General features: G+C 38.4%; 1 protein-coding gene across 5 annotated transcripts in view; it reads left to right on the top strand.

Moving 5' to 3' along the window:
• The window catches only part of LARP1B (La ribonucleoprotein 1B), a 39,639-nt gene that overhangs the window by 17,427 nt on the left and 9,123 nt on the right, over nt 1-13,089 (top strand). The window contains exons 6-18 of one of the 5 annotated variants that reach the window (XM_064450472.1): nt 145-288; nt 534-702; nt 4,520-4,664; nt 4,874-5,048; nt 5,809-5,981; nt 6,453-6,824; nt 8,572-8,695; nt 9,386-9,597; nt 9,993-10,099; nt 10,639-10,796; nt 11,116-11,260; nt 12,494-12,603; nt 12,824-12,951. In XM_064450472.1, coding sequence (XP_064306542.1) covers nt 145-288; nt 534-702; nt 4,520-4,664; nt 4,874-5,048; nt 5,809-5,981; nt 6,453-6,824; nt 8,572-8,695; nt 9,386-9,597; nt 9,993-10,099; nt 10,639-10,796; nt 11,116-11,260; nt 12,494-12,603; nt 12,824-12,951 — 2,162 coding nt within the window. The other 4 variants (XM_064450471.1, XM_064450474.1, XM_064450473.1 and 1 more) reach the window with 4 other exon arrangements.

The raw sequence follows: 13,089 nt of genomic DNA, 5'->3' as shown, positions 1-13,089 counted from the left end.
CAGCTTCAGATCTGACCTTCTGCTTCAGCCAGCATGACTGAGTCAGTGGATTGCCTGGGCGCAAGCTGAGAACTGTGTCACAAGGGACTTTCTAGTGCTGTGATATGTAATTATGATTGCAACCATTATGCTTTTTTCTCTTAGATTGGCGTCGTGATAGAGAAAAGAGAGATGATCATGATGAAGTGTGCAGTGTGAGAAGTGAGGGTGGCAGTGTTCGAGGATTCTCCAGAGGCAGAGGAAGAGGAAGAGGCAGAGGAAGAGGACGAGGCAGAGGAAATCCTAGAAGTATGCACAGAAGTAGATGCTTAGCAAAAATTTTAAAACTGTGCTGATAAAGTTATTGTTTGCACGTGAAGTAAGAGTTGTCTCAAAAAAGATGTCCTGTAACTTCATATAATTAAATAACTTGTCTTTTTAAAATCAGATGCTGTAAACCAACAGTAAAATAGTGTGCATCATGCCCTATATTATTTGTGTGCTGGACTTAATATTTTTCATCATCTTCCTTTATGTTCTCCTTTATTTTGAAGTGAACTTTGAATATTCAGTTGGTTATCAAGAACTGTATGGTGAAGGAACTGACCAAGTATTTCAACCTGAGTTTAATGCTAGTGTGATGTATTACTATGGTGATGGAACAGGAGTGCAGATGTATTCTGTGGATGAAGCACTTCTCAAAGAATATATAAAGCATCAAATGTAAGTAGATTGTTTAATGTACAAGTGTTTTCAGAGATCTAGTTAAGATAAAATAACTCATTTCAAACAGTGTTTAATCCTTATTATTCATATAAAGATGGAGATGAAGGCATTTCAATTTAACTTTTTGATTTGACCATTACCAGTGTCAGTTTGAATTTATTCACTAGCAGGGTGGAAAAACTGGAGTGATGGGGAGGAATTTTAAGGAAGCTGTTCTGCATCTTGTGCTGTAGTCTGGCTCTAACTTGTATACCTGCTTTTTTTTTTACGGTACATAGCCCTCTTTTTATGTTGTCATGTAATTGAGATATGGATGTCTCTGAGCTTGTGCTTTTGAGTACTGTTGGTCCGTTTGCCTATAAAGCTCTTCTTGGGTGATGTAGCTAGATATTTCCCTTATTTGCTCTCAATTTCACTTTGAGAAGTCTTGTTAGTTTTGTGTTTTCAGGGTGTTTCACCTGAAACATTTAACTGAAAGAGAGTAGCTTTGCAATGATGCTTGGTTTTTTTTCAATAATCTGAAATGTTTACTTTCTCATGTACACCATTAGGCAATGAGAAACCATCTGGAAGACTGATTATCACCAGGAGACAAGTCAAAAAGGGCCTGGAAACCACTAGTTCATTTTAAAGAGACAGTTTCCACCACTGGCAGATATTTCATCTTCTGTACTTGCAACGGCATTTCTCTGTGATGCCTTTGTGGTGGTTTTTGATTGCCCTTGTATTCCATACAGCAACTTGCTTATTTTATTCTTGCTTCTTTTGTTACAGTTGACGCAAAAAGGAAGAAAAAAGCCTCTTTAAGGGCAGAAAGTATCTGGCATGTGGCTATCAACTTCAAAACTTCTATTGCAGTCTTTTTTGTTACTCTTGCTGCCAGGCCCCTATGAGACCTGACAGTGGACATGTACCCCCATGTCAGGATAATCGGCCTGCACTGTCCTCAGACAAGTGAGGGAGGAGCACAGACACTCCACTGTTGGCCAGATTTCTGGGCATGCAGTGTAGAATCCAGACCTTCTAAGGTAGGACATGATGATGTCCCCCTCTGCTGAGAAAAAAAAAATGTCAGTTACAGCATTGGTCACATCTGACTTCTGGTTATATTTGTATTTTATTTTAGCAACAAGAGGTTGGCAGGTGTCAATAGAAGACTTGGCATGGCTGGCTAACCAGAGCCATTGGTTGCTTGTCTGATATGAACTCCTAAGGCAGTTCGATTACGGAGTTTGCTTTCCATGAGAGAGAGGGAGATTCTTGAGCAGGTTTAGACCATAACTTCACTATTTTTAAGCTCCTTAAAAAAAGAAAAAAAAAAAGGGTGTTTTTATCTGTTTGCTTCTTTTAGCACATTAAAAATGATGAGAAACAGACTATATTAATTAATTACCTATTATTAGCGTCTAATTGGGGATAGTTTTGTCTGCCTTTCATAATTTAGCTATAAAATATTAAAGTGGCTATGCCTAAGAAGGAAGTATATACAGAACAAAGCTACACAGAACTGCTAGGTCTCGGAGTTCCTTATGGAGTCCAAGATAAATCAGGATATATTACAGAAGTGAGATTGGTTTGAATCCTAGTGAACTGATGAATTTTAAAACAGTTTACATGCTTAGTAGGGAAAAATCTTAGAGACTGTGTCCAACTGAGTTGATGTGTAATTACAGTAAAAAAAAACTACTGCTACCAAGCAGTTTATGCTTGTTCCAAGAACCAGTTTGATGTACGAGAGAGAATAATATTTGTATTACATACAAAAATATCTTTTAACATTTTTAATTACAGGCTGCAGTAGTCAGCCTGAAAAGTTTCAGTGCTTAGTCTGCAACATGCAGTAGAACTCTATTTAAAGTCCTCTTTCTTTAAAAAAAAACAACCAAGACATAAATAAAAGTTCAGACATGCATCCAAGTCTGCATCAATTCAAGAATAAGCAACAGGATTCTGAGGAAAATGAAAAAGAAAAGAAAAGCTGGAGGGGGTGTGCGTGTTTAGGTTTGTCCCTCTACTTGGAGCAAACTTGTGCGTTGTCTTCATTTATCATTAATGGTCTTTTACATTCCTTTTTCTAGACTGATGGACATCAAGTGAGGCAGTTTGAGTCAAGTTCAGTCATTGTCCATTTCTGCTTGTGGAATATTTAACTAGGTGAATGGTTACAAGATTTTACCTTTACTGTATGACTGTAAAGGTAACATTAGTAAAATGTTGATATAATGCTTTTGCGCTTGCTTATCTTCTAGATTGGGAGGGGAAGAGAAATGTAGCAGTTCAGGACAGTAAATAGGATATTCTTGAAAGAATCCTTCTCTTTGTGCACAGTTGCTTCACTGATCGGTTTACTAGCTCTAAGTAAGAGCTTAATTCTCTGAAAGCCTTATTCTCTTCTCTGTTTGCTCTGATTTAATGGCACTGTTTCCATTTGTCGTATGTCTTATTGTCCAACTTTGAGACTTTATATTCATTCTGTCTTGGAGCTGAGTGTTTCATATAGAGAGCTTTTGCTTTGCATAGCTTTAGCTACCAAAAATTAGAGGAAGAAATTATATCAAGCTTTTCCTTGGGTCAATGATGACATCAGAGTCCTCTCCTCTTGGTAACTTTGGCTTTGATCCCAACTTCAGTGGAGACACTTAACATTTTATACTTTGTTGAAAATAGAATTAACTTTATTTACTTTTGCATGTGGGATTTTTTTCCTCAGCGTTTTAATGCTCTCTTGTTTTATTTTTGCACTGCCTCTATTTTTGTATCATAGAATGTTAATTGCTTTTCATTAAATATTTCACTACCTACATTTTCCTGAACCTGATGAGGAGTAGTATTTCTTGGATGTAACGTGCAAAATCATGGTATGATGTGTAAACTCTATGAAAGGCCTAGATTTTAGTTGTCAGGATTAAATTGGGGTTTTTTCCATTCTTTTTTAATAGGATGTTTTCTTGTTCCCTTGCTTTGTGTGACAGATTGTGATTTGAATTCCTTACTTCCTCTCTTCACTGAGTATAAAACATCATGACAGCCTAATCATTTCATAGAGCAGCTTCGTTGTTTAAGAAGATTCGTCTTTCTGCTATTTCTTTGTCCCTTGTCTGTCTTGTTCTGTGGTATTGTCGAATTCCTGAAATGGTCCTTGTCCCTCTTATCCACTAAACATCATCTCTTCTTTTAGACTTTACCTTTCTCCATGAATTGTTGTGCCTTTTGGTGCAGTTTCATGACAAATACAACATTACTATTTTTGTTTTCTCATCTTCCCACAAGCATGCTTGAAGTATTGATTCAGAGTACATATATGTGCCTCAACACTCAGATAGCATACTTAAACCTTCTAATGTACTGGAAACTGGGAAAAGAAAAAATACAGTTCAGGATGAAGGTACACTGATACTGCTGTGTGGGAAATAACTTATGCCCTGACTGTAAGCAGTAGTTGTCCTTCATCTAAATGGAGGCTAAGAGAATGTTGTTTCCTCCTGTTCATGTAAGTAATAACGGAGGGGGCTGGGTGAAAGAAAAATTGAGCCTAGTTTTTCCTTATGTAGTTCATATATGCAAACGTAACAAGACTTTGATTTATACCCCTATGTACTGGGCTGGACCATGAGTCTTTCTTAACGTGTCAAGCATGCATGCTGTTCTGTAAGTCTTGCTAATAATGATGATACGCCTGTTGAAAGTACAATTTTGTTGATGGCAAAATATGCTCTGTTTTTAATGGAAGACTTTAACAAGGAGTCTCAAAGTTGCTATTTTAGGATTTTCTTTAACCTATAATAGCCTCATATTTGCATGTTTCTTTCTGCAGCGAGTATTATTTCAGCACAGAAAATTTGGAAAGAGACTTCTTTCTGAGGAGAAAGATGGACCAACAAGGATTTCTGCCCGTGTCATTGATTGCCAGCTTCCATCGGATGCAAGCTCTGACTACAAATGCTGCGCTTATTTTGGAGGTAAAATAATTCAGAAGTACATATATAGAAAGCTGCTTGGTTAATTTTGTGCTGCCGTTTAAAGTCATTGCTGTGAAGTTAAAGATTTCTGTTTGCGATGACAGGGGTTTTATAAAGAGGCTATAAATGGCAAAGCTTGTGGGCTGCTTCTTTTTTGGATGGTGCTGGATATGTAAAGCTTTTAAAGTTATAATATGCTTGTCACACAGGCTCTAAAGGACAGTACAGAAGTTGAAACTGTGGATCAGAGGATCAGGAAAAGGGTTGATCCAGAAAAGTGGCCAATTCCAGGCCCTCCTCCGTGCAGTCTGCCACCGACTGACTTTTCTCAGCTCATCAATTGTCCAGAATTCATACCAGGCCAAATTTTTGGCTCACATACTGGTAAAGGATTTATTTTATAGAAACATAAGTTTAGGACTGTCTGTCTCCCTTAGGAAGTTTGCCTCTTGATACTGGTTTCATAACAGAAGTTGTACATTTGGTAGTGGTTTATTCAGCTGATACATACGCCTGTCAGCCTTGCACTTGCCAAGTCACATGGATGGCACGGCTCATGTGAAGTAGATAGAAATGTTTTATGTGTTATGGCTGTGACCATTCTCCAGAATATGGTGCGATGAAATACAGTCCTTTAGTAGTAGTTGCAGAAGTAGTACTCGTAATCTTAAGTTAATCACAAAATCTGCTTCATTTAGGTAGCAGCTGAAAGTGAACTCTTGTATTTGGTGCATCCTGGTTTTGGATGGGGATCTAATTCACATTATTAATAGAGAGATGGCTTTGTTTGCTGACGACCCTTGGCAAGGAAATCTTTTACTGAAATGTTGGCTGGAATTAAATGGGAAGAAAGATGACTGAGTTAGGCACCTGTCCACAGAGCTAGAGGATGGTGTGGAGAAAACATGTCCCTAATGATGCTGCTTTTGTTTTCTGAACAGCAAATAATTTCTCTCAGACTGTTAGAAAGTTTCCACGTAAATAAGTTGCTAGAATTGATCTTCTCTTAATGTTGGGTGAACTGTGAAAAGCTGTCTCCTAAAAATGGAAAGAAATTCTGCTGATCCGTGTTATATTTAGCGAGAGAGGTAGAAAAATGGTAGATGCGGTTGAAAAGCTACTGAGCACTGTTTTCCACTGCTAGAGTCTGCACCAAGTTCTCCAAGAATGGGAAGCCTGCTCAGTCCAAAGGAAAACACTGAAACAAGTAATTTTCAGACAATGTCCAAAGGGTTGTCTACAAGTTTGCCTGATTTGGACTCTGAACCTTGGATAGAAGTGAAGAAGAGGCATCATGCATCTACGGTCAAACTAAAGGTAAAATCAGAAACCTTTAAGTTGTGCTTCAATAAAAAAATGGAAGACCTGCCAACTTTCAGATTATGCTGTAAACCAAGGTTTTTCACATCTTAACGTATGTGATGCTCGATAATCCAATACAGTTAGTGCGCATACTTGTCACTCTACCAGAGCTTGAATAACTGAGTGCATTTAAAATCATGATCCGAAGCTCACTAAAATGAAAAGGAAATACTGTGGTTTTTTTCTGCTGAGTGACAGTTGTACCTGTTGATTATTAAAAAATACGCATTGACAATTGTCCTAAAAGCATATGGCAGAATTACTTAGAACAGTACAGTAATTTACGTAAGCATCTGAAAGTAGCTGTATTGTTTCTGATTCCAGTACGTTTGTTTATTGAAAATGTAGTGTCATGTTCTATTTGTCTCCCATTTGGATAATCACTATCCAATTCCAATATTAAATGCATCACCTTTTCCAACTTAGGAAACTGTTCCTATAGCTGATCAAACGTCAGATCAACAGCAGCCACCCCCCCGCCCAGAGGAACAAGAACAAGAAGAACTTGATTTTTTGTTTGATGAAGAGATGGAACACGTTCAAGATCGGAAGAATAAATTTACTGATTGGTCAGACAGCGATTCCGATTATGAAATTGATGATCAGGACGTAAACAAGATTTTGATTGTAACACAGACACCACCGTATATGAGAAAACATCTTGGTGGAGATCGTACTGGCAACCACATGTGCCGTGCAAAAATTACATCAGAACTTGCTAAAGTCATTAATGATGGCTTATACTATTATGAACAGGATTTGTGGATGGAGCAGAGTGAAAATGACACTATGATGAAGGTAACTCGCTTCACTTTCGACCTGAAAAACTTGCCTGTCCAAACAGTTCCAAAACTAATTTCAGGCATCTGCTACGTAATTGAAAATGCTACACTTATTTGAAAGAAAAGTGACAGTGGTTGAATTTACAGGTCTATTGAATTGTCTTTATTTTGATAGTATTATAAACAGTTGAAAGCAAAACAAAGCTTTTCTTGTCACGGATTTGACCAAAACCATTGAATGAATACTTGTTTAGAACTATTTTTAATGTTTTGGAGATGGTTCAACTTTTCCAGTGTCTTCCTGCTCTGTGAATAACTTGTTTCATAACATTTGCAAACCCCTGCCATAGGGGAAGGGGGCACTTGTCTGAGGTGAGATAACAAGAGGGAGAGGTAATACAGTCATTGTAAGAGAGTTTTATATTGAGGTTCTGTTGACCTTGTAGCTTGTTAGAATGATAGCTCTGTAAGCAAATGAACCTTTGGATTGCACACCTTACTTTATTATAGAAACCCTTCTATTTCCCAGCCTGTACATGTGCCCCTGTCTTTGAGGCTTTCAAAACTTTGGAAGGAGATTGTCAGCTTTGTGATTTATTCTTTATGTTGTAGTTGTTTGTGGGTTGTGTTTTTTTTTTTTTTTTAAATATACTAGGCAGCTGTAAAATTACAGATGAGTTGAACTCCAGCACTTTGTAGGCAGAGGTAACGTGGCACGCTGCAGTCCTGTCACTGCTCTTGATTTATTAAGAAACCCCTTCTTCTGTGCGAGGGAGGCCAGTGAGCAGCGTGTCTGTAGGAAGCCTGTATCACTAGCAGATATTGTGTGTACAGAAATGCAGAGTTACCTAAGCACAAAGTGGTGAGGGGAAGGAGCTTTATCTGTGTACAAGGGCAAAGGTGAGTCGTGGAATGAGGTGGAAGGGGGCAAGTAGTTTACAGGACAAATGGAGCATGTGGGTACAAAAAAAGAGCTGACAAAGATAGAAATGAATGTTGAGAATAAAAGCAAGAAATAAAGGTAGAATTTGGAATACAGAGGTTTTAGTACAAAGGAAATGGACCGAGAAACCCAGCAAACTGGAAGAAGACAGTGACAAATAGCACACAAGAGACAATCTTTTCTTTTTTGTTGCTGTTACCTTCTTGACCATGATTTAAAGAAGATTTTTTTCATGCGCAGCATGCACACACACACAGATGTCCCGTCCCACCCCACCTTCAGCTGAGTAGGGGCATGAGTGATTTGAGACGGTGCCACACATCTTGGAAAATAAAAAAAAAATTTAAAAAGGCTGAACACTTTATTTACAAATACTGGCTTTTCTTTAGATGTAGTCTGAGGAAAGGAGCAGGGCCTTTTCTGCTCCCCTAAATTGCTAGGATCTTCCTTGGCACGCTTGCTGCAGAAGGGTGGTTTTGGCAAGGGGCAGGATCTTAGTCACTTCCATTCCTTATTTTTCTGTGAAAATTTGCATGTAGATGGGCTTACCTGCCTCCATTCGCCCATTTGTTGGCATAACTGTTTCTTTTAGCTAGTGCAGCGTGAGCTGCATTAGGTTATATAGAGTGTTCATTGCAACTTTCGTACAACGTGTGCTGGAGACTCCTGCCATCTTCCTTGAAAGAAATCCGTACTGGCTGGGTATGGGTAGTTGTGTGTCAACTGGCTTGCTTCTTTTCTCTCTTATGATATTCACATGTTTCTCAGGATGATATCCACTGTTGTGCTTTGCATTTACAATTTGCTTTTTCTAATTCAGCAAGAGATTGAGAACTTTAAGAAGCTAAATCTCATTGGTAAGGAAGAATTTGATAATCGTGCACCAGAACCAATTGCTGATACAACCCAGGAAGTTCCTCCAGGACCTCCAGGGTTACAGAAAGGTAAGTATTACATATTTATTTTTAGAAGAAGCTGGTACTCTTACTTCTCAGGGTATATATGAGCATCAATAGGCAGTGTTCTACTTTGTTGTCACCGTGTACCAACGCCAGGTGTGTTTTGTGTAAGTTGACATTTACAGTGTATTAAGTAATAGCCAGTGATGTTGTAAAACATTTTCTAGAAGCCAGTATTTTTATGGGATAGAACAAAGTGAGACTGGAAGAATTTTCTACTTGTGTCATAACCCTACTGAGCAGGCACAACGCCTTTCAAGGTATTTCTGATATATGAGTAGTAGTAACACTTAGAAGGATACATGCTAATAGCATCTTTAAAGTAGTTGAAGAAAACCACCTTGCCAAACCCACCACCTCACCAAAAAGCAAGAATGTGGTTACACTTTCACTGATGTTTATTTTCCATTACTTTGCTGGTGTAGATACACAAAAATAAGCAGATAAGAAAGAAGGGCATTTAAATTTTCCACTAAAGACACACTTGAAACATTATTTCATAGTTTTGAACAGTTTGTACTGCTTCTATGCCGAGTGCTTTTGTTAATTTCATTATCCTTTGGGGATGATGCAGTTGGCTTGAAATGAAACAGGCCTTTAAGATACTAGGGGAGCTTAGGCTTTGAAATCCTAAGTTTCTTTTGAAAACCTATGTTTTCTCCTTCCTGCCTACAGATTTAGCAGAGGAGCTAGCTTCTAATGTGTTAAATATTGAAGTACCTCCAACAGCAGCAATAGCTCGATCACTGCCAACAGCAGTTCCAGATTCCCCCATTGTTCACTCTGGCTTCACCTCGCAAACACCTCGCACCCCAAGGCTCCAGGATCCCAACAAAACACCCAGATTCTACCCTGTTGTTAAAGAAGCGCGATCCATTGATGTAAAGGTAAATGGAAAGATGTAAATTTTTTTTTAACCAGAAAAAGCCTATAAAACTCACAGCTGTGGATACAATTTAACAACAATGAAAAAGCAAAAAATGAAACACTCATCCTTTTTTCTTGTTTATCTTCAAAATATTTACCACATTCATTCTTTTTTATTTCTACAGAATGGCTTCAGAGTTTTCTCTGTAACATTTCTTAAAAGTCCTTGCTGAAAAAGTGTAATGTCTGAAGATTTCTAACTTGTTACATAAGACTAATCTTTAGGTTATGAAACTGGAGTGTTGTGACTTTATCATGTGTTAGACAGAACATAAAATTTTTACAACTTTGTTTTAAGAGGGAGAGGATGAATAACATCAAATTAGGGAAATAAATACTTCATTTACTTTCTTAGACTCCAAGAAAAAGAAAAACACGACACAGTACAAATCCTCCGTTAGAATGCCATGTTGGTTGGGTGATGGATTCCAGAGACCACAGGCCAACAGCTTCCTCTGTGAGGTAAATTTTTTTCTTTGTTGTTGTACTAAATGTGTTTGCAATGTCATTAGTTCTCACTGCTAATGGAGAAATAGGCTGTGATAAAAGACAATATTTATAAATAGAGTGGAAGCAAGAAAAGAGCCATCGAGAACAAAAACAATACAGGGTGTAGCTAGAAGCACCCTAGCTAGAGTGACTGTGTTCACAATGTTGTTTGTTGATCCTTGATATAGAAGCAGTAATATTGCTTGAAGTACTGATGTTCACGTCAGTGATCTTGTCTTTAAGTGGTCATTTAAAAATCAGACATTACAGTAACATTTAATTATCATCTTCTAAAACTTCCTGGTTTTTGACATGTTAGCACAGAATCTGATTTTCTTGAGGTACACCTGAAAACAGATGACTGGGACCCCAGGCATGCATTGAGGTGGTCGTCAGGGGATTGTACTATTCTGACAGCACTTGCATAGACTAGAATTGTTGAAAATTGCTTCCGTAGAAAAGCACTGTTTATGCGACAGAAACAAGTGGGTTTTTATTTTTTTCTTCAGCAGTTCCAATGCTTCACCTTCAGAAGGAGTTCCGCTAGGAGGAAGTTACGGGTGTACCCCAAATTCTCTTCCAAAATTTCAGCATCCTTCTCATGAACTGTTAAAGGAAAATGGCTTTACTCAACAGGTGTACCACAAATACCGTCGAAGGTGTCTAATGGGTAAGCTGTTAAGTGCGCTTCCTAAAATTTTGGGTAGAAGTTACCAGGTGTCATCTGATACCAGTTTTCTCAATGTTGTTCCTCATCCTTAATTTTTCTTGGGAAAAGAAAGCAAAATTTATTTGCTGCTTCTATCTTATGAACTCTGCTTTCCACTTAACTCTACATTCCCTGACAAAAAAAAAAAATTACACTGAAATTTTAAACTGAAGTTACTGGAAGATGTCGTGTATGTATTACTAATGGAAAAGCACTTGAAAAGATTCTGCTGAAAAATTAAAATATAGCTGTCCCCTTGCTCCTTTCTTTTTTCTTCCAGAGAGGAAACGGTTGGGAATTGGCCAGTCCCAGGAAATGAACACACTTTTTCGTTTCTGGTCGTTTTTTCTGAGAGATCACTTCAACAAGAAAATGTATGAAGAATTTAAACAACTTGCCCTGGAAGATGCAAAAGAACACTACAGGTACTCGCTTTTTCCTGGAAGTTAAAAACTGTGGAGGTCTTACCATTTGTTTTAATGACTGTGAAGTTTATGTATATCTGAAGTGAACTTTTTTAGTATTGGCTTTGACTCTGTGTAAACCTTTAAAATAGCGGGCTGTATAAATTATTTTAATACAAAAAGTCTCTTTGTATATATTTGGGCTTTCCAGATAAACAGCTAAACGTGCAGCACTTCCTGACTTGTAATGGGTCCCAAATTCTACAAATTCCTGTAACTTGTTGACCGTGACAAGTCAGCTCTGTACTTCAACACTCTTAAGATTCTTCCTTCCCTAGGTGAAGACATTCTTAACCTCATTCAACTTGTTCAAACTGTTTCTTGCCTTCCAAAAATACCAGAAAAATGACCACAAAATAAATTACCACTGCCCCAATAGTTCTTTGATATTATGCCCTTTCGTTCACCCAGTTCCCCTGACTCTTTCTCTTGGCCAAAGAGTCAGGGTAGCCCAACATTTTGAATGCCAAGTGAGGACGTATTGGCTATGGAAGTCCTGAAGTTTGAGTATGTTTTCTGAGACTGCAGAGCGATAGTCCCTAGATATAATACCTTGTGTCTCTGCTCTGAGCTTTCTTGATGCTCTGTGGTTATCCAAGGATACATGTACCAGGAGAAAATTCAGAAGGCCATTAAGGGGACTAAGGTGGCATCAGATGAACCCAGAACAGGAGGAGATCCACTATCCGGAGGCCCGAGGCAGCCCTGGCACCAGTGTGGCGGCCAAAGCCAGTGTGTTGCTAAATACTGAGCCAGAATCCCTGGCGCTGGGTTGTGCAGGAGCTGGAGGAACACCAACTCCTGCCCTAAAGGTTGGGTTTTGCACTGGCAGTGGGTTAGGCTGGCTTGTGATCTCACCCACTAAGGCTGGGTTTATGTTGAAACTGTGTGCGTACACAAACGTACCAAAAATGTGAAAATGCCTTCATTTGGTATGTGCGCGTTGTGCCTGTAGTTCATCAGCTGAAACCATGGGACAAACCTGATTTTTCCCAGGTCAGTTTTGATTATTTGTAAAGATGTTTTAGAACAATAGGTCGATAAAAATCAATGTGTAAAGGAAGTTTTTTTATGAGAATGGTAAAATGCGACCATGCCATTTACTTAAATGCAAGGACAGACTGAAAACTTGAGTCCTTCTGAGGAACGAGGAGTGTATGTGTGAGATTTTCATACCTCTCCGTTCTGTTACAGGTACGGATTGGAATGCTTGTTTAGATTTTACAGCTATGGCCTAGAAAAGAAATTCAGGCAAGAAATATTCAAGGATTTCCAAGAAGAAACAAAGAGAGACTATGAAGCTGGTAATTATCATAGGCCAGTCACTGCTCACACCGGGGTAACTCTATCTGGGAGATAATCCCAATTCCTTGGCACTGACTTGTTAACTAACCCAAGAACAGCTTTTGTTCATGTTCCTTTTATCTTACAGTTCTCTTGAACATAGAGTTACTGGTGAATAATTAAGTTTTTAATTACATCTGACCTTTGTAAATTGGTAAAACTATCTTTTTCCATTGTTAGGTCAGCTCTACGGGCTGGAGAAATTTTGGGCTTATCTAAAATACTCTCAGCACAAGACTCCAGCCATTGACCCCAAACTGCAAGAACACCTTAATAAATTTAAGAGACTGGAGGACTTCCGAGTGGATGTAAGTTTCAATACTTGTTGTAAATAAATATTTGGTGTAGGAATGTTTTCACTGCAAGGTAAACTGAGAACAGAACTTCGCAAAAAGGCAGCTATGCAAATCCTGTCAATGACTAGAAAAAGCACAATTGAAAACCTA

Source organism: Phalacrocorax carbo, chromosome 4, assembly GCF_963921805.1.
Source record: "Phalacrocorax carbo chromosome 4, bPhaCar2.1, whole genome shotgun sequence".
Classification (NCBI taxonomy): domain Eukaryota; kingdom Metazoa; phylum Chordata; class Aves; order Suliformes; family Phalacrocoracidae; genus Phalacrocorax; species Phalacrocorax carbo.
This window is presented reverse-complemented; position numbering and strand designations above follow the sequence as displayed.